Source organism: Curcuma longa, chromosome 11 (genome assembly GCF_044706935.1).
Source record: "Curcuma longa cultivar G26 ecotype Majalengka, Jawa Barat chromosome 11, ITB_CL_G26_1.1, whole genome shotgun sequence".
NCBI lineage: Eukaryota > Viridiplantae > Streptophyta > Magnoliopsida > Zingiberales > Zingiberaceae > Curcuma > Curcuma longa.
This window is the reverse complement of record NC_133871.1, coordinates 4,999,119-5,023,964: the sequence shown is the minus strand read 5'-3', so window position 1 is coordinate 5,023,964 and position 24,846 is coordinate 4,999,119. Positions and strand designations below refer to the sequence as shown.

The 24,846-nt window shown below is 39.8% G+C and overlaps 6 protein-coding genes across 8 annotated transcripts; 3 read left to right on the top strand and 3 right to left on the bottom strand.

Annotated features, from left to right (window-relative positions):
• The first annotated feature begins 1,866 nt into the window (after positions 1-1,866).
• On the top strand, positions 1,867-8,056 carry LOC141840447 (putative cinnamyl alcohol dehydrogenase 1). 3 transcript variants are annotated; one of them, XM_074728434.1, is made up of 8 exons: positions 1,867-2,058; positions 2,142-2,347; positions 5,667-5,775; positions 6,055-6,168; positions 6,518-6,745; positions 6,841-7,126; positions 7,447-7,597; positions 7,719-8,056. In XM_074728434.1, exons 3-8 carry the CDS (start codon positions 5,687-5,689, stop codon positions 7,913-7,915), a joined length of 1,065 nt encoding a protein of 354 aa, XP_074584535.1. In that variant the 5' UTR covers positions 1,867-2,058; positions 2,142-2,347; positions 5,667-5,686; the 3' UTR covers positions 7,916-8,056. The 3 variants fall into 3 exon arrangements, with proteins under 3 accessions (XP_074584535.1, XP_074584532.1, XP_074584534.1); XM_074728431.1 differs by lacking the exons at positions 1,867-2,058; positions 2,142-2,347 and adding an exon at positions 4,715-4,806; XM_074728433.1 differs by lacking the exons at positions 1,867-2,058; positions 2,142-2,347 and adding an exon at positions 4,724-4,818.
• Positions 8,057-8,732: 676 nt separating this feature from the next.
• On the bottom strand, positions 8,733-12,480 carry LOC141840000 (1-acyl-sn-glycerol-3-phosphate acyltransferase LPAT1, chloroplastic-like). Its single transcript, XM_074727874.1, has 6 exons — positions 12,259-12,480; positions 11,987-12,160; positions 10,714-11,120; positions 10,233-10,334; positions 9,876-10,137; positions 8,733-8,969 (listed from the first exon to the last, which is right to left on the bottom strand). The coding sequence occupies exons 1-5, from the start codon at positions 12,359-12,361 to the stop codon at positions 9,910-9,912; spliced, it is 1,014 nt and encodes a 337-aa protein (XP_074583975.1). The 5' UTR covers positions 12,362-12,480; the 3' UTR covers positions 8,733-8,969; positions 9,876-9,909.
• Positions 12,481-15,382: 2,902 nt separating this feature from the next.
• LOC141840518 (scarecrow-like protein 8) lies at positions 15,383-17,430 on the top strand. The gene is given in 2 exon segments (XM_074728532.1): positions 15,383-16,004; positions 16,006-17,430. Coding segments are annotated over 2 exon segments (1,737 nt in total). The 5' UTR covers positions 15,383-15,515; the 3' UTR covers positions 17,254-17,430.
• On the bottom strand, positions 17,380-19,964 carry LOC141840519 (uncharacterized). The gene is made up of 6 exons (XM_074728533.1): positions 19,815-19,964; positions 19,598-19,669; positions 18,933-19,049; positions 18,752-18,786; positions 17,832-17,932; positions 17,380-17,727 (listed from the first exon to the last, which is right to left on the bottom strand). Exons 1-6 carry the CDS (start codon positions 19,925-19,927, stop codon positions 17,644-17,646), a joined length of 522 nt encoding a protein of 173 aa, XP_074584634.1. The 5' UTR covers positions 19,928-19,964; the 3' UTR covers positions 17,380-17,643.
• A 291-nt stretch (positions 19,965-20,255) lies between these two features.
• Positions 20,256-20,867, top strand: LOC141837779 (uncharacterized). The gene has a single exon (XM_074725151.1). It carries the CDS (start codon positions 20,256-20,258, stop codon positions 20,865-20,867), a length of 612 nt encoding a protein of 203 aa, XP_074581252.1.
• Positions 20,868-21,591: 724 nt separating this feature from the next.
• Positions 21,592-24,568, bottom strand: LOC141840385 (ATP synthase subunit delta', mitochondrial-like). Its single transcript, XM_074728360.1, has 2 exons — positions 24,199-24,568; positions 21,592-22,096 (listed from the first exon to the last, which is right to left on the bottom strand). Exons 1-2 carry the CDS (start codon positions 24,472-24,474, stop codon positions 21,752-21,754), a joined length of 621 nt encoding a protein of 206 aa, XP_074584461.1. The 5' UTR covers positions 24,475-24,568; the 3' UTR covers positions 21,592-21,751.
• Between the last annotated feature and the right edge of the window lie 278 nt (positions 24,569-24,846).

The window sequence follows — 24,846 nt, the reverse complement described above, 5'->3', positions numbered from 1 at the left end:
AATTTTATACATGCATGCATTGCATGGGATTCCAAGTACGACTAATCTCATGATTATTATTCCTCGAGTTTAAAGAACATGCACACCTCTGATAGATTCTTCATTTCTATGTGTCTGTCCCGCATATAACTTGAAATAACTTAACCGCACTAGAAAAGGAAAATATATTTTAAAACACAACAATAACAACTAATGAGAAAACTCTTACGAGAAAAAAAAAGAAATATAAATCACAATGAATTAATTTATGAATTTAAACAAACAAATTAGAATGTGTCTTATTAATTTCTCAGACATTATCAAATTATAAGATATGAATTCTAAAATCATACTGTTCTTTTAAAAAGTATGGCTTTTTTTTACTGAGTGGCTTAATTTCAATTTAGTTTGCCATATCAAACAAAATAAACATCGGCGCCATGAATAAAAAATCTTGTATAATATTATAGGGTTCAAATGGTGTAGTTTACCGCTTCCCTTGGCTTCCCGCCAAAATTTTCCAGGCTGAAAACTGGGCCACGTGGCACCGCAGCCATGTCGTTGAATTAAATACGTCGAGTATCCCTTCGAGAATCTTCTCGCCACGTCTGGGCCCCAAGGGCCCGGTCTGGCCCAAACAACCCAAAAATTAAACCATTTTAGTACAAATACACTTCAAAATACCATCCAATATTTTAAACTAATTCATTTTACCCCAATCATTTTTGTTTTCTACAAAATATCCCCATAATGATTTGAGGCCATTTCCCTTAAAATAAATTTAAATTTCATTCCCATTTCATCCCTAACAAAGTATAGATATATTTTTTTCTCTTATAAAAAGTGAGATTTGCAAAATAAAAGCATTTTTCAATATCAAAATCTATTTTAAACTACTTGCTCTAGTTTTTTACTATTTTTTTATATCAACTATATTGGTTCTCTCGGTCGATACAATTTCAAACTCCTCGACCTGAAAGCAAACTGAATCATTGAAGATCATCCCACACATTTAAACTGGAATCATAAGTCTGGGAGTGAAATAATCATATCCACTATCACATAAAGCAAATGGTAATCCTTCGACTCAGTTTCAATGCTTAGAACAATTCTCGAAATGTTAGCTAGTTTTTACCTAAATCCGACATAAATCTACAAGCAAATACATTAGTTGTCGACGAAAGTTACAAATTTTTACCAACATAAGTGATCGGGAAAATGCGATAAAAAATAAAAGGAAAAATTACGAACTGTTGACCTAGGAATGTGGGATCGGAACTTTGCAATCAAGATCAGAACACAAAGGAACAGATTCGAAACTTGATCGCCGAGAACCAAATAGATTAAGTAATTGCACTATACATAACTCGATAGAGTTTGAAGTAGTCGATATACATAACCTCGCTAGAATCGAGGGCAGGAAATCCAACAATACTCACGAGAAACGATAAAAAGAAACCCTAGAAATAGGCATACCTAACAAAGGAGAAGGTGCCGCCGGGAAGATTCAAATTTGTGGCACGAAGCTGATAAACTCACAGCAGGATTCTGTAGATAGAGATCCGGAAAGAAATTCGGGCTCTGGGCTCGCCGACGAGCGATCGAACGGGCGGTCGTCGGAGGAGGAGCAAGGAAAAGGTGTGAACTGTAGAATGGTACGGAGAGTTGCTCCAGTTTACTTAAATACCCTCCTAAGCCGGTTCGAACCGTGTCCGACTCGAACCGGATCAGAAGAAAGCTTGGAAACTCCACAGAGAGAAACAGGCGGAGCTTAAGATCGATCGAGAAAGAGGAAGAAGAAACCGGTGCGATTGAGAAGGCGATGATCCGGTCATACTTCCCTTCCGTCGCCCTTCTTCTCCAAATCCAGGTGCCCCTTTCTCGTTTCTTCTCTAATTTTGATTCGATCACGCCGGGCCTTGTTTGAACAAGGATAGATTTTTGTGTTTTTTCACTTCGATCAAATGTTTTAGGGCGGCGGATAAGGATCGAACAAGAGAGACTACCAACGAGCCATCAGTGTCGCTCTCCGCGTTCTTGAATCGAAAGGTCGCCAATGCTAGCAGCAGATCGGTTAAGGTACACCTTAGATTCGTAGCAAAGTTGTGTTTTTTGTGATGTCTGGATGATGATGGAAAAGCAACGGGATGATTTTGTATCAGTTGTGTCTGCTAACGATGAGTCGACGAGTAAAAGAGATACGATTCGTTAGGGTGACCAAATTTTTTGGCAGTTTAAGGCTCAGAGAAAAGGAAAGAAGCAGGGGAAATTGCTGAACTAGGTGATACTACTGATTTTCAACCAGAATCATCGTTTGGAGGTGGTGAAGTTTCTAGGAAAAGAAAGAACGTTGTTGATGATCCTTCAGGTTTGTCTATTATGGTTGTAGCTTCTACTATTCAACATCTCTTCTTGTGCACTTTATTATTCCTTGTTCCACTTTGAAGGACTGAATGTATTTGATATTCAAAATGTAAAGTTATGGTTAGACAATTCGAATGAACGTCGAAATTTTAAACATGTACTTTTACCACACGTAGAAAAGCAGCCATGCTCTTTCAATGCTTCAATGGAAAATTGGATATCAATATCTAGACATGTTAAACATTTCTGATACTGCCTTTTCCTTAATCGAGTTACACATCAGAAGTGTGTGACTTATTGATAAGTCAACTGTTTGTTCTTACACAGCCTTGTAGATTCTTGCATTTGTTTGTCTTCCCTTTTGTTCTCACTAGGACTTGCATTTAGAGACTAGTAACTAGTGTTTAGTCTGTGGACCTGAAAAAGGGGGAAAAGTGTGAATCTAGTGAACAACAGTACCTCAAAGAATGTTATCTCTTTGGTTCACTTCTTCTTGGTGGCAGAGTAAAGTAGGAATATATATTTCTTATTCGTTCGCGGATAACAACCTAACATATTAGTATAAATATTCCTGAGATTAGCATAAGCAAATAGCTAAGAAGGATTGAGATGGAATAATGATTTGTTCTGAGTTGATATTCTAATTTTATATCATAATCAAATGCAAGAACAACAATTTGTCAAAAGATCATCGCAAATGGAATAACTATTCATTAGAACCAAATCTGATGTTAAAGAAATAAAAGGTATTCCATCAGCACAATCTAAAATGTCCGTCATAGATATAATAGTGTTTCCATTTTGATTGTAGGTTCAACTAGCCCGGCTATGTGATGTGGATTTAATGATTAGAAAGGACAATCATTTGTATCCTTGGTAGATGAATTCCTTCACCTAAACATGGATTCTAGTGCTTCTGAAAAACAAATACAATCAGACAAAATGACCTGGCTTGCTGTTTTTTTTTTCTTTTGAGAATCCTAACATTCTCAACTTGTGGATGAACAAGAAAGAAGGCAATGAACAGTCTTGTTCCTGATTAAACCTTTTATTCATAGCCAGAAATGCTTAGCTTCATCCATTGTGCTATCTTCTAACTAATTGCATTTTCATTCTTCCATAAGCTTTGACAATCTTCTTCGCCTGTTCATTTCTTTGTAGAGTTACTCAAAGTGCATTCTTCAAGTTTGAGTCACAGTTACATTTTCCATACATCTTTTGTTTCACATATTCGAGCCCGAAGAAGTCAACTTGAAAATCTTTGGTTATTGGAGATGAACCAAATCTCCGGCTATATGGAAGACAGAAGAAAACACTGGGCGACAGAACCAAGCAGGTTCTTGAAAATGTTTCAAATGGAAGTCGATGGTGGGATTGCGGCCGGGAAGGTATTGATAGTGAAGAAGTTCGCCGCAACGATGTAAGGGAAGGAATTGGTTCTACCACCTTTAGAGGTTTAGAAATTAGATGAGCCCTGTTACTTTCTTCACCTCTTCATTGATAACACTCTAATTCAAGTTGTTGGTGTTTCTAACCTACTTTGAACTATTAGAGATGTCTATAGTCAATAATATTATATTTTCTTATGAATGCATAGCTTTATTTGTTATTTTGAGATAATGATGGCAATTTTAGATGGTGGTTTAGTTGATTGGTCCATTAATTTGTTTGCAACTCGTAACAATATTATAATATTGAGGAACAAGGAGAGCACATGGTTGTATTCTTGAAATCTTAATGTAACCCTAATTTTACTAGGTTTATTTTATTCATGTTTGTTTTTCTAAATTCTATATTGATTTTTGATAAAAAAAAATAAATAAATAAATTAGTTATCTTACTCTACTAATTACAATCCAGCTAATAATTTAAAATTAATATAATATTTTATTACTTTTTCTACCAAATTTTAAGTTTTTTTACTTATACTACTTCATTTTATTATTTTAATACTATTATAACTCGACTAAACATATTGATATATTAATTTTATAAAATATTAAATAAAAGCTATGATAATCAATTGTTATTTCAGATTTAAATATTTTTTCACAGTAACAAATAGCATCAATTATCATAAGAAGTCAACTCTGGTTGAATCTTCTATGTAGTTAATGTGCCTTGAATTGTCTAATGAACTAGTTGTATTTTAAAAATCGTCATCAGATACGTCATGTAATCAATTTCAACCCCTTATAGTTTACATATCTTCAAAATACTCCCCATGGCTTTTATTCTTAACTATTAACACCATTAGGGGGGCTAGAATGATGGTATTTCCAAACTTACGAGGAAAAGTTTGGTAATCTTTAAACTTTAGGAAGGCATTTGAAAAAGTAGGGCGAGCGTCTGCTATAAAAGAAGCAAGCGACGCCACTGAAAGCTAGCGACGCGTTGGATGTGAAGCCAAGCGAAGCCGCTCAGAGTTCGCAGTTTGTAGAACCAACCCTACTTTTAATCAAGGTGAAATTGAAGGCGCGATTCTTTCTTTTTTTGTTCTTGTCCTTTGTACTCCTCTCGGAAATTTTACTATCCGTTGATGGTTTTGTCATGTATTTAGCCTGCTTTGTTTGAGCTTGGGATATCCCCAATATTACGTACCTGTTTGTTTCTATTCCTCTTGTTAAGAGATTTGCAGGATTGTGTATGAAGGATTTATAGCCTGGATTTGTGATCGGTTGTGGTTTGATCTTATTCGATCTCATAAATTTTAGAAAGAAGGCTTTGGTTAAAGATTAGGTTTTTCTTTAGTTGTATAGGTTTTGGAAAGAATTCCAAAATCTGACGAGTGAGCCTTTTTAGTATGAGTTTTACTTTTCTTTTCTGTTTGCAAGCCATTGCATCGTGGCTTATGCAATGGAGAACAACCTGATTGAAAATAACGCGACTAACCTTCAAAACATCTAATATTTTTAGGCGGACAAGTGAAAATAAAGAGTGAATCCTGATGACTTATTCGGATGAAAATTAAGGAATGTCTTGATGGCTTATTTGTCTCTCAGTCCAATCTTGCTGCAGATACGCTGTTTGTGAATATTTTTCAGTGGAAAAAATATTTAATTTCAAGATTCCCTGTACTTGTTCTTTTCAGAAATAGACAGACAGGGACTACTTTGAATGGAGTAAACCTCCTACTTACTTGCCGTTGATTTATATGTTATGTTCATACCAATTTCCTTTTCTTTAAAAAAAAGATTTGCCATTTTATTCAACATGCTGATTTCTTATGTTTCTGTTGTCTTCTCTAAGTGGACATGTAAAATCTAGTACAGGAAGAATTTTTTTGTAAGCTTTGCATGATTTGACATTCTGATCTTTTGTAGAGTAAGTGGCTAACTGAACAATGGAAGCTGAAGTTGGCATTGGAAATTGTCTCTCTTGGGCTGCAAGAGATGCATCTGGAATCCTATCACCTTATAGGTTTGATCGAAGGTGCGCTTTAGATAATGCAAAATTGCAATTGCATATGTTCCTCATAATTCCCCTTAACTGTTAACTCATATGGACAACTGACACTTAGTAATTAGTTTTGCTGAAGTATTGTTTTTAAGGAATAAGAAACTAAAAGTATGAAGAGGATCTGACTTTGGAAATGGCTTTTAGGCATCAGCAAATGCTTCAGAATTTTTTTCACATGAAATGGCTTTTTGTGAAGCATTTGTTATTTCATACTTCGCTGAGGAGCTTCTTCTAACTTGTTTTTTTTTCCAGATCTGTTGGAGCAGATGATGTCTCTATAAAGATAAAATACTGTGGAGTTTGTTATGCTGATGTTGTTTGGACCAAGAACTTGCATGGTGACTCGATGTACCCAGTGATCCCAGGGTATGCTATTTCCAGTTCTTATAAATTGATTGTTTCTACTTTGACCGTGAAAATGCTTCTTCATAAAAGATGTGCTTACTGTAAATATCACTAGTTGATGTGCTTTTATATGTATCAAATCTAGAACTTTTTGGTGGTTTATTAGTTTTGTGTATAATATGTAACCAAAGAAAGCACCATCTGGTATAAAAGAAATTAACATAGGAAACTCAGATACTAATCGGGTAAAATTGGTTCGTATAAACTTGTTGACTTGAAGAACTACTAACTGGAAAAAGTGAAAAACCTATCCATGTTTCTTTTTCCCCTTTTTTTTTTTAAAAAAATCTTATTAAAATAAATGTTTCAGGCATGAAATTGTTGGAGTTGTCACAGCAACTGGTCCAAATGTTGGAGGATTCAAAGTTGGTGACCATGTTGGTGTAGGGACATTTGTAAACTCGTGTATGGAATGCCAGCATTGCAAGGACTTCCGAGAGATCTTTTGCCCCAATGGAGCTTATACCTTCAATGCAATCGATTCAGATGGTACAGTGACGAAAGGGGGATACTCCAGCTATATTGTTGTTCATCAAAGGTGAGTCCTGTTCTGTGACCGTGAGCTTGTCAATCTGAACCATAATCTGTTCTTAATTTTAGAATCTTAGCAATTCGCTGTTGTCCTTCAAACAGGTTCTGCTACAAGATACCTGATGGCTACCCGTTGGACAAGGCTGCACCTTTGTTATGTGCAGGCATCACAGTTTACAGTCCCATGATGCGTCATAAGATGAACCAACCTGGTAAGTCACTGGGAGTTATAGGGCTCGGTGGCCTCGGTCATATGGCTGTGAAGTTTGGTAAAGCATTCGGTTTGGAAGTAACAGTGTTCAGTACTAGTGAGTCCAAGAAGGAGGAAGCCCTGAATATCTTAAAAGCTGACAAATTTGTGCTTTCATCGGACAAGCAACAGATGATGGTATAATATGTCACTTCTATCGTGTTTGTGCTTGATTATGCTGCTTCTAAGTATTTAGTTCAGCATATCTTAAATCTTTCTCTACAATAGCTCATCTTAAATTGAGTCTTAATCCATTTAGGAGTTTCTTTATAATAGCCATTCAAGTTTATGCAAGCTATATAAAAACTAGAGTGCAAACATGTAACTATTTACAACATGAAACCGATAATTTTTCTAGGTAAAAGAGCAAAAGAAAAATATAAAACAAACCTACATGGGTGAGTGGTGCATTCTGTTACTGTATTTAATAATGTATCTTCTATACTTTTTTTGCTCAGTCCTTGACACAATCATTGGATTTCATCATTGACACTGCCTCCGGAGATCATCCTTTTGATCCTTACATGAACCTATTGAAGGTAGAAGGTGTTTTGGCCCTTGTAGGCTTCCCAAGTGAGATCAAATTATCTCCTGCAAGCCTAAACTTAGGTATGTTCTGTTCTTGTCCTAGCAGTTTCAAAACTGAATCATGTTGCTCTATTATCCTAGCAAATACTTCAATGTAAGATTGAATTGGCTCTGATGCTTCATTCTGTTCAATCCAATGTAGGCGCGAGAAGTATAGCTGGGAGCGTAACAGGAGGCACAAAAGAGACACAAGAAATGCTCCAGTTTTGCGCGGTGAACAAAGTATACCCTGAGATTGAAGTTATTAGCATTTCTTACATCAACGAGGCTCTTCGAAGACTCATTAACAGGGATGTCAAATATCGTTTTGTGATCGATGTCGGAAACTCTCTCAATTAGACGTCAGATTGTACTGGTGAATTGCATATGATTATGTGGGTTTGCGTTATGTTGCGATGCATCTTTTGTTTTCTCTCTTTAGAAATACACTACATATTTCGATACTTCTGAGAATAAGATAAGTGAGTTACTCTTATACAAGTGTTTGTTTTTCTTTATTTGAAACCGAAGACATTGAAATACTTGAAGTTTGCGTATGAAATGATAGATTGATAAGAATTCAATTGCTGTGACCAAATTATCATAAGATGAGATCTGTTCAAACAGGGCAATTGGAGTGAGTACAATCTGAACCCGATCGATCGGTCCATTTTCTTAGTGTGTTGGGTCACAGGCTATGCAGTATGATCCGTGATCAACCGGACAACTCAGACAATATAAAACCTGAACAATAGAATAGAGTCAAATGATTGCTAAGTTGTATCAACATCAAAATCTGATGGTCTAAATCCTTTAGATAAGAATGCAAACGAATTGAGTTCCAATTGTACCCACATAAAAAAAATTGAAGGAAAAGAAAATCATTCAACTTGTTACAACTATCAACAGAGCAAGAATTGTTCAAAATCTTGGCTGATGATAATACCAGAGCCTGGATGCTGCACTTCATTCCAATCAAACTATTTTACACTGTTTCAAAGTAACACATTCAAACAAGATAAAAAAATGTATCCATTTTATCTTCTCTCTGATCCTCTTTTCTCTTTCCATGTTTTTAAGCAAACATACCTGAAAGAAAATTGGGAACCTCTGCATAATTGCTTATCGTTAGGCATGATGATGAAAGATCTCATAGAGAAGGACAGAACCAGGAATCAGCAGAAAATAAATACTTTCTTATTGCATGGCTCTTGAAGTCAGAAATATCAATTTCATACAACTTTCCATATCTTTATTTCAAGAAGAGAAAAAAAAAACAAGAAACAAGTTTTACTTCAACTTTCTGGTTCAAATTATCTGCTAGTCAAACTCTGTCCTAAACCAGTAGTCTTCTACCACTAGCAGGTTGTTATCCCCTCATCTTCCCCTTGTGTCAAGTTAGAAACGTCTACTCCTGCAATGTAGAGAAAACAATGACAAACAGGACATCAACTTCAAACATTCAGTGGAAATGTTATTTCCCGACTTACAACAGAAATCTCATCATTAGTTTTGCTGCAATACTAATGTTTCTGTTATTATGTCTGACAAATATTAGAGACTAAACCACAGTCATATTATTTTGGTACATCTGGGACTAATCTATTTGTTTCAAAAATTTCAGCTCAGATATATTGAGAATCCTAATATAAGATTCAATTTATGATGGTATGACAACAAGCTAGTGTTCAGACTGTCAAAGATTACTGAATGCACATGCATCCCTATTCATGGAATATGAAGGGGAAAAAACAGTTTTACATACTCGTTCTCGAAACTAAGTGAGTAAATTGGCCATGAAATTTAGCAGCAAAAATAAGATGTAAATGTTGAAAACCTAACACGTGTAATCTGCATTGTGCTAGTGGCGAATAAATATGCAAAACCGAGTAATTGGCAGCTCCAAAAATAGAAATCAAAACAACAAAATGTCATTGCGATGGATAACTGCATTAAGCTATATGATATGTTAGTCTAAAAGAAACATGTCCAAAGTAACCACATTTGCTTAACACTGACACAGACAATAGCCACAATTGCAACCCCAAAAGCATGAATTCCACAAACTTCATTGGCAGCTATAAGTTTGCGCAAAGGATTAGGTGTAACTGTGCTAGAATCAACAAAATAAAAATGGCATCCCCAAAAGAGAATTTCAGATATAATAATCAGTCTTCAGAGTGAAGGTTAGTAGCTTAGGTAACACATTACTTATAAAAAGGTGCCAAAAGAGCAGATCGTGGAATTCATCCACATGTCTTATACACATATCTAAGAAACAAGAAAAATACCTGAAGAACTTCAACAAGTCAAAACTTACTATGAGATGCCCAAAATTGCAGTGTCCAGTTAATTTAATGTACACCATAACCATGAAGCAAGAGTGTTCGAGCAATAACGTCTCTAGCTTCACTACAAAGCTTCTCTGCATCTTGTCCATCTAGAGGCTTGTGTATCACGACTTTCACCACTCCTGAATTTATTATACCTTCCCTTCCTGGAGGCATAATCTTACCAGTCCCCATAATTGTTATAGGCAAAACAGGAACACCAGTCTTCGTAGCAACACTAAATGCTCCTTTCTACAAGAACACCAATTAAGTCAACTCATTTCCAAAATTCTATTTTCAACATTGTGTTTAACTATTTACAATCAAGTAGAACAACACAAAATCACCTTGAAAGTGCCTAGCTTTCCATCTTTACTCCTGGTTCCCTCCGGGAAGAAATAAACAGATGCCCCCTTCTTAATGAAATCCATACACCGCTTAAGACAATCCTGTAAGCAAACAGAAGATTAAACTTTAGTAAGGGAGAACAAATAAATTGCAAAATCTTTCTACAAAAATCCTCTAGGATTGATTAACCAAAGCTTCAAGGTTCAAATACAATACAAGCATCCATACTAATACGATTAATAAAATAACCAAGAAGTGTATCATAAAGGTGAAAAGCAATCACCAATTTTGAACAGTCAGGAAAAATTACATAAGCCCAGCATTAATTATCATATAACTAAAAATGACCAATTATATATATCAATTTGAGGTCTTAATCATTCATATATAAGAAAAGATTGATTTTCCTCATCCAACAAAAACAGAAATCATTTCTAAAAGATGACCAATGTATTTAAACTCAAAATGAAAACAAAATACCAGCTGGCTCCTGCTATCAGTTCTGGAAATAGGAATTACACCAATGAGATACATCGCCCATCCAATAATTGGGAAAAGAAAAATGCTTCTTTTGCTTATAAATTTGAAGCTCCTCCCAATGGTCAGAAGAGTGTATATATCCAAGAAGCTCTGATGATTGGAAACATACACAGTTGGAGCATCTTGAAGAGGTAAGTTCTCCATCCCTTCAAATTCAAACTTATAAAAAGGAATTATAGTCAGTGTTGCCCAGATCTTCGCAATCCAGTGATGAAACCTGCGTCGATGCCGATCAAATAGGAGGACTAATGGGTGCACCACCGCCATAGTAGCAAATAGAAAAATTGCAGCCACAGCCGTAACAGAGTAAAACAAAACCCCTCTGACTTGTGAAACCAATTGAAATTCTGCTCAATAACAAATTCATTTCTGGGTAAGACTTCATATTCTTGAAAATTTTATTTTCCCAGTATGATTTTCATGATATATGCTCCATAATCAGGATAATGGAATTCCTTTATCCTGGTTGCATCCTATTGTCTAAATATTATTTTCTTCTTCAATCAGTATTCTAGCAAAAGTGGCTTTTCATAAACGTATGATAAAGAATGAAGATGTCTCTTCAACCGGTTTGGAACCAATTCTCATAATAAAAGAGTACTAACTCCATAAAGAAAAATGAGTTTTCAAGAATGAAATGCCAATTATTGTATCAGAATGAACATAATGTGAAACATCACTTCACAAATACTTTACTAAATTACCCTTGTATAGTTGTATGTTTCTCGAGTATGTTAAGTACTGGATTTCCTTTGGACATACAAGTAATGTTGCAAAATAAGTGGATGGAATTAAAAATACCACCAAATTGATTTACCATCAGAATTATCACTCGTAATTTTTAATTCTAGCAACAACCATCCACTAAAATGTGTGGAATTGAAATTCTAATTCATATATGTTTTTTTTTTTCCTAGCAACTAGAACCATGATTGATTTCTCTAGAGTTCAGAATTTCAATTTTTCACTAATTTTTGCAAATTTTCACAGGCAAAATGTGATCAAGGTGAACCATGTGATGCGAGAAAACAAACCAAACTAAAAAGTTTCCATGATCACTTTCGCATTTCGATTTGTAAAAAAAAAAAAAAAAAAAACAAACTCCTTAAAATCAGGTACGCTACTTCCGATTGATTACAAGAACACGCGAATCGCAGAAGAAAACAGAAAATGACAATAAGCTAAAAAAAATTGATTTCACGTTTAGTCGAACCTGACGCGGAGCTTGACGAGCCACCAACGGGACCAACAGCAGCAACCTCCGACCTCGCTATGGTGTCTCGCCGCACCGTCGCCTCCTTTTTAATCGGAATCGCCGATTTGGGGCAGAGAAACCTGACGCTGCAGTCGAACTGGGGGTGGTTCCGGTGACCCGAAACTACGACGACTAAAAATATCAAATCAGATCAATAAGAAATAAGAAATGAAACCCGATGTCAATCAAGAACCAAAAGCATAAAAGGAAAAAACACGAAAATCGCGTACCAGGAGGAGAAAGGGCAGTTCTCGGAACCGGCGCGTACTTGAGGGGCGCGGCCGAGTGGAAGCAACCACCGTTCCTGAGCCTTAAGAGCGATCCGGCCGCCATTGCTATCTTCCCTTCTTCCCTCGAGCGAGATCTCCTTAAAAAACTTGGCGATGGTGCTGGCGAAGACGGCGTCGACGGACGAAACGAAAGATCTGGTCATGGAGACCTCCATCCACGACACGTGTTAAAAACACGCATCTCAAAGCCGATAATTTTGTTTTTTTTTTAATTTTCACCTTACAATTTTATCTTATTTGTCTCCCACCTCTCTCTCTCACGCTAAAATACCCTAAATTTTGTTCCCTCGACGTTCCGATCGTCCTCACCTCGCCGGCCATCTCCCTCTCCATCTCCTCCGTCGCATCTCGGTCCTCTGCTCCGAGGTCGATTGGTTATGGAGTTCCAAAACCCTAATAATATACTGGCTCCCAAATCTCTCTCCACATCCAAAGCCATGAGATCCAATGCCGGAGAAGGTGGAGGTGGCGATGACATCCAGTTAGAGTTAATTAATCTGTATTCGTTAGGCGTGGAGAAGGCGACGGTGACGGGGTACGTTGGCCGGAACAAGGAGCTGAAGGAGGGGCGGCGCGCGGGAAGAAGGCGGAGTTCTGGCCAGCATCCCGCCCGCCGCTCCACTGCACGACGGCGGAGTACTTTGGCGACGAGGAGCTGATTGATTTATTTGTTTTTTACAGATAGATTAAAAATTTTGTGGTAGTTTTTTCTTCACAGAAACGAATTTTATCGTTAGAGATTGAACAGGATCAACTCACAATTTATTAAGAAACGACAACAGACTGCTTATCCACAGGTGTAATTCGCAAACGCTAATCATTCTCTTCCAAAAAAAACACATATTTTTGTTCAAACTCAAGAAACTACTTGCGATCTCAACTTGGAAGGCGAAGTCGGAATTTCTACGTGTAGAACAAAGGAAGCAGCTCTCTACGCGCGCGAAGGAGACGGCGTCGCCGGGCGGAGGCGGGTGCGGAACGGTAGGGCGTACGGAGGCGGCGGAAGCGGCGGCGGCGGGGCAGCGAAGGGGACGCAGCGGAGGATGAGCGTGCGGACGCGCCAAGGGATGGGAGCTCGGAGCAGCATGTGTTCCAGCACGCCGGCCACCGCCGCCGTGTACTCCTCCAGCAGCTCCGCCATCTCCGGCCACGAGCATCATCTCGCTTCCTTCTCGATCAGTCGGACACAAGGAAAACCCTAAATCAGCGCCTCCCTACTCTGCCGCCCGAGATTGACGGCGAAATTGGTTTGGTAAAAATCGCAGGAGGCGGCTCCTCTTCAAATATCGACCGACGCAGCAGATTCGGTAGAACGATCGATGCGGTTCCACTAGAAACAGCCGAAAAAAAATTCGTTATTTAAAAAAATAAAAAAGAAAAAGAAACGGGAGCAGTTACCGAGCATGATTCTTGAAACTTCCAGTGTGCGGCCGCAGGTCACGGGATCGGCCTCAACATCGCTGACACGCGCAATCACCTGCGTCCTGATTAGATACTAATTGGGCCCCCTGATTTTACCAAGAAAAAAAAACGGGTAACGCTTGGGTGTTTCCGTACTAGTAACCGTTAGCTGAGGATGAGTCGCTTCACTTATCCGAAAGAGTAATTTTCACTTTACCCCTGGTTTTTAAAGCGTGTTCGGCATAGTCCTCGTAGTTTCCAATAACCAGCCAAACAATATTTAAATCACAATATATTTAAACTCCTAAATACATTGATTCATGTTTGAACAATGCACATATTTCTTGTTGTCAATCATTAACTTGCGGCCGAAAATTGAATTTGGAAGTTCGATTCGATCAAGTTGGATGTGACCGAGTGTTTCCATTTTGTCTATCAGATTGGAACAAACATTTTCGGGGATGTTGAAAGATTTAGTGTTGGGATTCGGCTCGGGCTCATAGGGATTCGAGGAATTGAGCACATGATGCTTGCAATTCGGCTCCAAATGTTCATGATCGGGTTCATGAGACTCATCATACAAATCATGTTTTGGCTATGCCAAGACTTGTCATAAAGGAGGCTTTCGACGAACATTGCTTTCGTCCACAAACTCATTTAATTGCCATCCCTCTCTCGCATTCGAATTGGCCTTTTGACATGGGAATTTCATTTGAATATCTAACTGCTTAGACAACGCTAAAACCATTTTTTAACGATCCTCCTTTTATAAAACCAAAAAAACAGTGAAACCGTCATTTTGACGACTCCTTTAAAGTGACCTCCAGTATTTAGAATGGGATAAATCACAAGTGTCTAGATTAGTGAAGAGTCGCCCGTACAAGCTATCAAATTAAGGCAATAATTTGCCTTATTGGGCCTGGCATAAATAGGAAAGATACAGCCCACTGGCAGGCCAATTGAGCCCAAAAATAGTGTGTCTCGACGGGTGATGCAAATGATAAAATATTTGAAATAAATGAATAAGACGATCAAAATTTAAATATAATAAAGATAAATATTTTAAAATTTATTCTTTAAAATTGCACTCAGAATTTAGTGATAGATGCATGAAATTTAGTGGTACGACACGACATAAATGAATCAAAAAGACTTCGGTCACTCTCTTCCTTTTTCTATATTTTATTGGGCTTTGTGTCTTTCTTTTTATTTTTTTTATTGGTTTTAGTTTGACCTCCCATGCAACATCTACCAATCACCTCAATCAAGCCCCTCTCCAAAATTAATTTGAAATGGAAGATAAATAATAATAAAAAACAAATTTCTTATCTTAAAAAATATTATAATATATTTTTTAAAAAAAATATTTTAAAGTAGACCGGTTGGCAACCTCCGCCCGCGGATAGGCTCGCTCAGGCGAACCCCGTCGCCGACGGCGTCGAGATCTCGGGCTGCAGCGGCGCCCGCATAATTATAAAGCGTTAGATTTCGTGATTGCAGCAGAATGAGTGATGCTGAAGCCTTATCATCGTCGTCGCCGTCGCCGTCGCCGTCATCTCTCTCCGCCCTGCCAAGTAATTAATCACTAATTGTAGTATGAATCGGGCAAAAAAGACAACGTACTTGTCTTCGCTTTCTCTCCTTGCTTTTATTATTATTTTCAGGGCCAGACGGCGAATTCTCTGTTGCCTGCTTGCTTGCAACGAGCTCTGTCACGTTGATTATGAGCCTCGCCCTCTCTCTCTGGATATCCATTGCTCTTCTGCTTCTTCTGTGTGTTTTTTCTTTGGGGAAGCATGTCGACTGGTTTTCCCGGCCGTGAGCTTGGATTTAGCCTGCATGGGCCGCTGCCGGAGGCCGGGAGCGGCCGCCTGCTCAAGCGGCCGATGTCGGAGATGGAGAGGCTGCAGCAGCAGCAGTTGCAGCATGCGCTGTTCCTTCGCTCGGTGAAGCAGAGGAAGCTTCTTGGTTCCTCGGTTTCTTCTCATCTCTCTGCGCCTCCACCTCAAGATCCCATTTTGGGGTCGTTGGCGTCTTTGCCTTCGTCGAATCTGATGGCTTCCGAGCTGCTTCGCAGACCGGAGACGTCGTCGACGGGATCGTCGATGGAGACGAGGCCCTCCGCTGCGCTCCGTGACGGGCTTCAGGAGCTCGAACGGCGGCTTTTGTTGGACGACGACGAGGAGGAGGAATCGGCCAGCGTTTCCGGGTCCGCCGTTACAACAGAGGAGTGGAGCGAGGCGATGCGGCAGCTCGTCGCTGCGCCGGCGCCTCTGCCGGCTGCACAATGAGCCTAACCAGCTCTCGTCGCCTACCAACTCATCCTCCTCCACTGTGTCGTCCTCCGCCTCGAGCTCCCCTCCCTCGTCCTCTGCTGCTCCTGCTGGGGCTGCCTTGCGGCAGATGCTCCTCGATACCGCAGCCGCTATCGCCGACGGGAAATTCGAGACGGCCACCGGGAACCTTTCCGTCCTGAAGCGCGCTGCGAATTACAGAGGCGACGCGGAGCAAAGGCTTACGGCCGTGATGGTCACCGTTCTCTTCGCCCGCTTGAATCCGGCGCCGCAGGCGGGGTCTTCTCCCCCACTCGCAGAAATCAGTGGCGCAGAACACTTCGCAGCCTCGCAGATGCTCTACGAGGCCTCCCCTTGCTTCAAGCTCGGCCTCACGGCCGCCAATTTAGCGATCTTGGAGGCCACCAAGGACCGCCCCAAAATTCACGTCATCGATTTCGAGATCGGCCACGGCGGCCAGTACGTCGCCCTTCTCCACGCCCTCGCCGATCGCCACCGCCTCCGCCCCGCTGTCCGTCCCCCAGCTCTCCGGATCACCGCCGTCGCCGACCCCACCACCCCGTTCACTAACAACGAGACCGGCGGAACCATTAGGGCCGTCGGTGACCGCATCGAGAAGCTCGCCCAGCGCCACTGCCTCCGCGTACGCTTCGACGTCGTACACCGCAGCGCGTCCGAGCTGGACGCCGCTTCGCTGGGCTGCGAACCCGACGAAACCCTAGCCGTCAATCTGGCCTTCGCCCTCGCGCGCGTCCCCGACGAGAGCGTCTCCCCCGCCAACCCCCGCGACGAGCTTCTCCGCCGCGTCCGCGCCCTCCGCCCGCGCGTAGTCACGCTGGTCGAGCAGGAGATCAACACCAACACCGCCGCCTTCGCCGGCCGCTTCGCCGCCGCATGCGCCCACTACGGCGCCCTCCTGGAGTCGCTGGCCGCGACCGCCGGCCGCGACAGCGGCGACCGCGCGCGCGTCGAGGCCGGCCTCGCGCGGCGCGCGGTGAACGCCGTGGCGAGGGAGGGCGGCGACCGGTTGGAGCGGTGCGAGGTGTTCGGCAAGTGGAGGGCGCGGATGGGGATGGCCGGATTCGAGGCGGCCCAGCTCGGCCACGCAGCGGTCGACGCCGTCAAAACCCGACTCGACGGGATCCGACCGAACCCCGGTTTCACGGTCGAGGAAGCGCCGGGCCGGCTCGGGTTCGGGTGGAAGGGACGCGTGCTGACGGTGACCTCCACGTGGCGCTAGTCCAGGACGGAGGGAATTAAACCGAATTAATTATGCGATTAAATAGAGGCAAGTTGGAGATGGACCAAACGGACCCAAAATGATTGCCATGAAATCATAATCATTAACTCCTCTTTGTAATGCGTATTAATGGAAGTAAGCTATTTATTGCTCCACATTATCTCTCTCTCTCTCTTTATTTATAATTAAAATAAAATTGAGTGATGAATTGGCTTTTAATCTTCTCATCGAACTGATAAACTGTGCATCAAAGAGCATGATGAAAATGCATGAGGAACAAGATCGACAAGGACAAATGGCGTCTTGCCCAGGCTAGTTTGATGATCATTCCGAGTATTCTGGTTATCGATATGAAAACCTACATGGATTCTTATAGAGAAGTTGGAACGATCATTCAGTTCCGTAGGGTAAGAGAGCAGCAGCCGTTGCCCTTCCTTCTTCGGCCAATATATTGTAAGTTGAAGCGGCGTTCCTCTGTCAGACAAAAGGAGAGTGAACTACTTAAACTGATGAGCAAAAGTCCAAATTCCTTTTGATCTTTAGAGCATGAAGTACTTAAACAGAGCAAGTAGACACACCGAGTCAATCGCTTCTAGTTTCATTCCAGTAGAGCGAATGAATTGACGCAGCTGAGGGCTTACTGGCTGAATGTATCTTCCACAGCCAAGAATCAGAATCTCTGAAAAAAAAAGGAACATGAGGTGAGGGAGGTCCAGACAAATCATGTAAACAGTACAATTTATGAATTGATAGTTGGTAAAACTATAAATGAAGAGAAAATACAAGGGGTTAATATTGATGAATTGATGGTTCTAAACTATTTGTTGGCATTGTGGAATTTAGGTACACTGTCTGATGCGATGCTATAAGGGCATCTCCAATGCAAGATTATTGAGAAGTTTGTGAAATCAAAAAAAAAAAACTAAAAGCTTGATGCAAGACTTGAGATTTTTATTTCAAGACCAGTAGTAAAATTTAAAAACTGTCTTTTTTTCTCTAAAAAATTAGTTAATGATGAAAATTATACATAGAGATATTAAATGAAAAAAATAATAATTAAAGATGTATGATTTGATAATCTAGAGCTCACAAAAAAGTTGTAGGGAGGTTTGGAGAGAGTAGTAAATTTTTATAATTTTGATGTGGCATATTGGGAATGGAAAAAAAAAACTCATTTGAAGCTCTATCCATTGGAGATACCCTAATGTAAACTCTCCCTACTAAAAATCCGAAAGAAAAAAAACTAGATTTTTTAATGAAGCATGCTCCAACAAAAACTTACCTAGTTGAGTGAATAAAAATAAAATTTCAGGAAGGGAGAGCCTGAGAGTTAAGGGAGATAAAGGAAACAAGGAAAGAGGGTGGTGCAGACACCAGTAAACCATGCCGAGAAGAAAGGAGTATTTGTCCAAATTTCCTAATTACCAGAGTACTAACGCAAGCTGCCAAAGCTACTAATCCAGGATAATCCACATAGAACAATTAGTACAGCATATACCTGGAACTGGCCTCAGGATTTTGAATACAGATAAACTGCACAATATGGGAACAAGCAAGATGTTAGACAGTGAAATCACAGAATAAAATTTTTGGTTATGTAAACTAAGCTACAGGAAACGCCTAACAAACGATATAGAAAACAACAAATGAGATCAAAATGTAATCAAGTTTGCACCAACCTTTCTGGGGTTATATCAGAAAATGTCTTTGGTGTCCATGTCATAACCTTATTATCGACAATAAGCAAGCTTCCCTCATACTTTACATCGTTAACAGTAAACCCAGTATCAGTGTACCTGCACAATAAATCGAAGAAAAAAAGACAATGATGAACTCAATCAGAAAGAAATTTATAAAGTGGCCACTAAGGTAGCCTAAACACAACCGGCCGATCAGAAATTTGGTAGTTGCTCACAACATTCTTCAAAGCTTGCTCCATTAAGCTTTGGTGATCTGCGAGGGTGACAACCCATGCTAGTCCCTTTTACACATTACACATTAAATAAATTGTTTTCCTACAAAATGACACGAACCTCTATCCCCAATCTAATCTCTAAAATTTTGAAAACAGATAGCATTTGAGGAACAGGGCCTCTATCCCTTCCAAGATTTTTTTTCCCCAACAAACTACTGCAGGATCTTCAAGAACAGAAAACGACTACACGTGACACAGCAGAAGTAAATTCAAATATCCAAATAAATGAAATGAAAACGACGGAGTATTGAGTAATGAAGATAATGGCGCACGGATCCAGATAATTCCTTGAAGCATGAGAACAAAAGATCGAGAACCTAAACTACGAAAGATGTTAACTTGTGAAAAAAAGAGAGAATATAAACGTACCACCGGAAGCGCAGTTGGTCCTGCGGCACATTGTCGATAAGATTAATCTGATCATACAACGAGAAGGTGCGCCTGATGAAACGAACCCCAGGATTATGAGAGGAAAAAAAAACTGACTCGAGGACGAGCGCACCATAGATCGACAAGATAGTAATCCAAATCAATCTAGATCAGGACTTAGCATAATAGGGTTTTGCTGGGGCAGACGTGGAGATACCTGAGCGAAGGCAGGGTTCGATTCGAGGGCTTCAGAGATTCGTTCCGCAGCGTCCTCACCAAGTGCGGCAGCATCATCGCCGCCCTCTGCCTTCCGGAGCCGCCCCCGACCATTCTCTCCCTCTCGCCCTCTCCCTTTCTCTCTCGCTCGCGCCGTACAATTCGAGGGGTGGGTTAGAAAATGGCGATAAAGGGCTGATTGGTATCGATCTTCATCCAACGGCCCAGGGCTCTTTCTTTATTATTATTATTATTATTAATTTATTATTGCCATAGTTAATATCATATAAATAAGAGATAATTTTAGAATTTATTTTCCCCCTTATTTTCTATCTTATCGTTTTTAAAAAATATTTTTTGCTATTATTTAGAGAAAAAAATAATTTTACTAAAATTAGAAAGTTTACTACTTATATTCGAGGGAAGCCAAAGCAAATAGATTATGGCTTGCAATCGCCACCCCTCCGAGAGCACTGTCGGCGTCTGCGCCGCCTGCCTCCGCGAGCGCCTTCTGGCCCTCCTTGCCACCTCCTCGCACGAGTCCCCGCCCTCCCTCTATTCCACTTCCTCCGCCGCCGCAGACGTCGCCGACGGCCCGCGGTCCTCCTCCCTCCTCTCGACCCTGTTCAGCCGACATGGCCGTGGCCACGGAGGTCGAGACGAGCACAAGCTCCGTCGGTTTGCTTCCTGGGCCCCTGCTCTCTCGCGCCTCTTCTCCGCCTCCAGCGCCGCCGCGGGAACAGGGCGAGGAACTTCTCCGGGCGACTCCTCGAGGAAGGCGACGACTGGGATAGAACGGGTAACGCTCTCGAGGAGAGCGAGCGACGTCGCCGCGCCCGCGAAACCGTGGCACCGGTCATCGACGAGCAGGGAGACGACGAAGCACCGCCGTCTCGGCCTCGGCGGTCTCTCCCAGTGTTTTGTTGCCGCTGGTGACGGTGAGGGGAAAGGATTCTCGGGTGAAATCCGAGCGTCTCGCGGCAGCCAGCAAGGTCAGCGCCGCCACAAAGCCGCCGCGCGTCGGTCGGAGATGGAAGGAACTGGAACATATTAATTCGCGTTATTCTTTTTTAATTAGTCAACGTGTCGATCGTGGCTTGTAATTTTACTTTGTCCATAATCTTGATAAAAGTAGAACTAATTATATGAATATAGAAAATTATAGTAAATTGCAAGTTTTTCCATATATAAAGATTTGATCGAGTCCATTGCTAAAAGTTTCTATGGTTTTTCATTTTAATTATCTGACGTGATATATTTTATATTGAGATAAATGGATTGATGTCGCTGTTGAGTGAACAATTGGATATGCATAATCTTTGAACACGTGTAATATTTTATATTTGATTTTCGACCCAAAAGAAAATTAGATTAGCACCCGTGATTCAGGCTAAGGATGAACTTAAAGAGAGATTAGGAAACATAATTTTTTAGGGACCTGGGGGTTAGTTTAAAATCAGTAAAAAGCATAATATTTAACTCTATATCATAATTAATTTTAGACCTAAAATAAAATCAAATTATATAGATGTCAATTGTCATTAAATATTTAATTGATAATATAATTTTCACCCAACATTCAATTTTATATAATATAACAGATTTAACTGTCAAACATAATATCATAGTAAATTCTTTACGAAGATCAAAAGTCAATTAATTCGTTAAAAACTTTAACAAATAAACCGAAGGAGTCAAACACAAGAAATCTGTGTTTGAACTATGCAGTTTAGTTTAGTCCAACCAAATGTTATTGAAAACACATAGTGCAATAGAAAAAAAAAAAACTAGGACGGCAAAATATCAAAGTTTCCAGAGTTGTGTAAAGCAGAATCACAGACTGAAACTATAATTTTATTGAATATTCCCGTCGTCCATCTCAAGCTGGGAATAGAAAATTTATCTTGCACTTGAAGAACTGTGATCAGGAGGATTGCATCAACCAGATAGTGCAGCATTTAGGGCACTGTGAACATCCACACCAATCTGAGCTTCAGCCTTTTCCAAGTCTGTCGTGGCCGAGTTAAGCTTCTGTGTGAAGTCAGCAAGGCCCTTTTGGACCAGAGTTGGATCGATATGGTCAATAGGTGCAGCCTCGACGGTGATTATGTCAGTAACAGAGTTTGCATGTATGAATGCGAACCCACCGCTAACGAAATACTTGGTAACATCATTTCCTTCGTGCACAGATAGAACACCCGGCTTCAGCTCAGCAATGGTAGCTACATGTCCAGGCAAAACACCCATTTGCCCTGTTGTTGCTGGGACGATGACCATATCGACCTGATAATAGGTACAATTTTTAGGACCATGGGAGAGAGAAAAAGTTAATCCACTTCCTGGCAAAAGTAATATCAATTTGATGCCACACAAATTCCACAAGTCCAACCTACTTGAAGAACATCAATGAAATATAACAATCCAACTATCGAAACTTGTGTTTGAAATTCTCTACATTTTTTATAACTTAATATGTTGCCTCAACTAGAGATATTACATCACTAGCCAAAATCAAGATGAGTCAGGTGATGCATCAGCACTTTTGTGTTGGATTCTGCAAGAACTACAAACTTTGGTAATGGTGGAAAACGAAATGTTTCAAAGACCATTTACAATTTAAGGTTTATAAGCAAACATTGGGAGTTGATTGGATGAATGAATATAAACCTTGTATGCAGGTTCATGGTCATGAAAAGATCTACATTTAAAGTAATTAGTATAAATAAAAGCTAAGCTCACAGAAATGTGGGACACAAAGGAAACCCCCACTTAAATGTTCAATATACACTGGGCGTCCACACACATATCACATTGGTTGTTAGACATTCTCAAGATGCACATATGCTCTTGATAAACCTCAGAGTGACTTGTATACCATGAGTAACTCATAGCATGATTGATACAAAGTACAAATTAACCAAATGAACGTGTGGAGGTGCCTTCTAAAAGGAGTACTCACAACAGTGGTGTGAAAAATGAACAGATAGTATCTGACATCCTTAGAAGCTGATGTAATCATCTACAACACACATCAAACTTCAAAGCAGAAAAACAACAACGCACAAGCTTTTGTATATGACAATTATCCTCTTTGATTCTCATTCTTAATGAAAACAAGACAATGGTGAGTCATTAGTGTAGTATCCTATAGCTTAACCATGAAGAATAAGTCTTCTTGTCTCCTATCTATTTGCATATTGACTAAGTTGTCCTACAAAAAAATATTTTTCCTTAAAATTTCCTTTTTCTTCTATAGAATGCACAAAAAGTAGAAACTATGAAAAACTTTTACTGACTGGATATGCATAACATATCCAAAACTCATCCATTGTAGACTACTTTATCTGACACTGAATAAGTAAACCAAGGTAAATATGTAGCTATAATGTCCAATGACTTTTTTTGCAACAAAAATTCTTTTTCTTCTAGGAAATGTACAAAAGTAGAAACTATGAAAAGATTTTACTGACTTGATACGCATAACATATCCTAACTCATCCATTATCGATTGCTTTATCAGAGATTGAATTAGACTGAGGTAAATGTGTGGACAATGTCCATGTTAAGTCACAACATATTGCATAGTGAAAGAAACATTAACTTTATAAGCCAACAAGTCAGATTTTCTGCATCTTGAATTATTTCTTAAAAGCAAAGTTAAACCTTAAAATCATAAATCTAATTTCAAGATTGCATTAAGTAAATTACATATACATTTGAAATCATTTGCACTAAATTGCAAAGACAGGCATCCTGAAATAATTACAGTACAGCACTAATTCAAGCAAGACAGTTTGGTTGGAACAATTAACATCCAAAAGGTAAGGAACAACTTAAAATGAATCATGTCTTCTATACCTTAAGTAAAAGGTATCATTCTTAAAAATCACCTAGTTGGCCTGCATATTATTCTCTAAAGACAAAGCAAACGAGATTAAAGCCAACCCTACACCAAAACTCTGAAAAAATATCCCAAAGATATGGGCAGTTAACCTAAGTCATACCAATCGAATACACATATGGGAATCCATTCTTTGGTGAAATGAGGTGAACAATATTGCTAAAACTTACACCTTTTTTCATAGATTTCAGAAGATAGTATCATCCTTACGAGATCTCAGTCCCACAAGAACTCAGTGACCAAATGCTTGTTCAGTATTATTCTTATCAAAAGTTTGAATCCCAAGCAACCACAAAATAGTACGCAATTATATTCAATTATGCCTGGAAATAACTTTACCTGAGCCCAACTTATAGCTATATTCAGTTCCTAAACGTGCTAATAAAAAACGGCAAATAAATGTAGCAGCAACCATTTCACATCAGACATCAGAAAGAAACCTTAAACTTAATTTGGATATATCTAACAGGGATAGAAGAGAAACCTCCTTATTTGCAATCTCGGATTGGTAGGGGAGGACGAAATTGACGGTGAGCTTGGTGGGGATGGAAGCAGGCGTGGGAGGGCGGGGCTTCATGAAGGCCAAGGGGGTTTTAGGCGGGTCGACGTTAGGGGCCACCTTCCGCCAGGCCTCCACGAACGCCGCGTCCTCCGTCGGTGCTGCAGGGAGATCGGTGGAGAATGGGCGGGATGCGGCGGAGCTGCGACGGCTCCCTCCGGCGATGCCGCGGATCAGAAGGCGGGGGGCGAAGCGGTACATGCCGGCGGCAGCGCTTGCTCGATGCTCCGTGAATATGCGATACGGGGACAACCGAAACCCTATAATTTTAGATCTCTTGTTCCGGCGTATTGTAGAGAATCCAAGCAGAAAATAAAAATAAATAAATAAAAAAAATAAAAGGGCATAGAAAAATATTCTTATTCTATTGATATATAAATATTAAAATAAATTGATTCAGCTTTACCAAAAAAATAATATATATATATATATAATTCTTTAATAATTTAATTAAAATAATTAAGTAAATTATTGCTACAACGATTTTAAGATAATTTTAACAAAATTAAAATAATTTTTAATTAAATTAATAAAAAATCTATTATAAGATACTTTATATATAATATTTTTAAA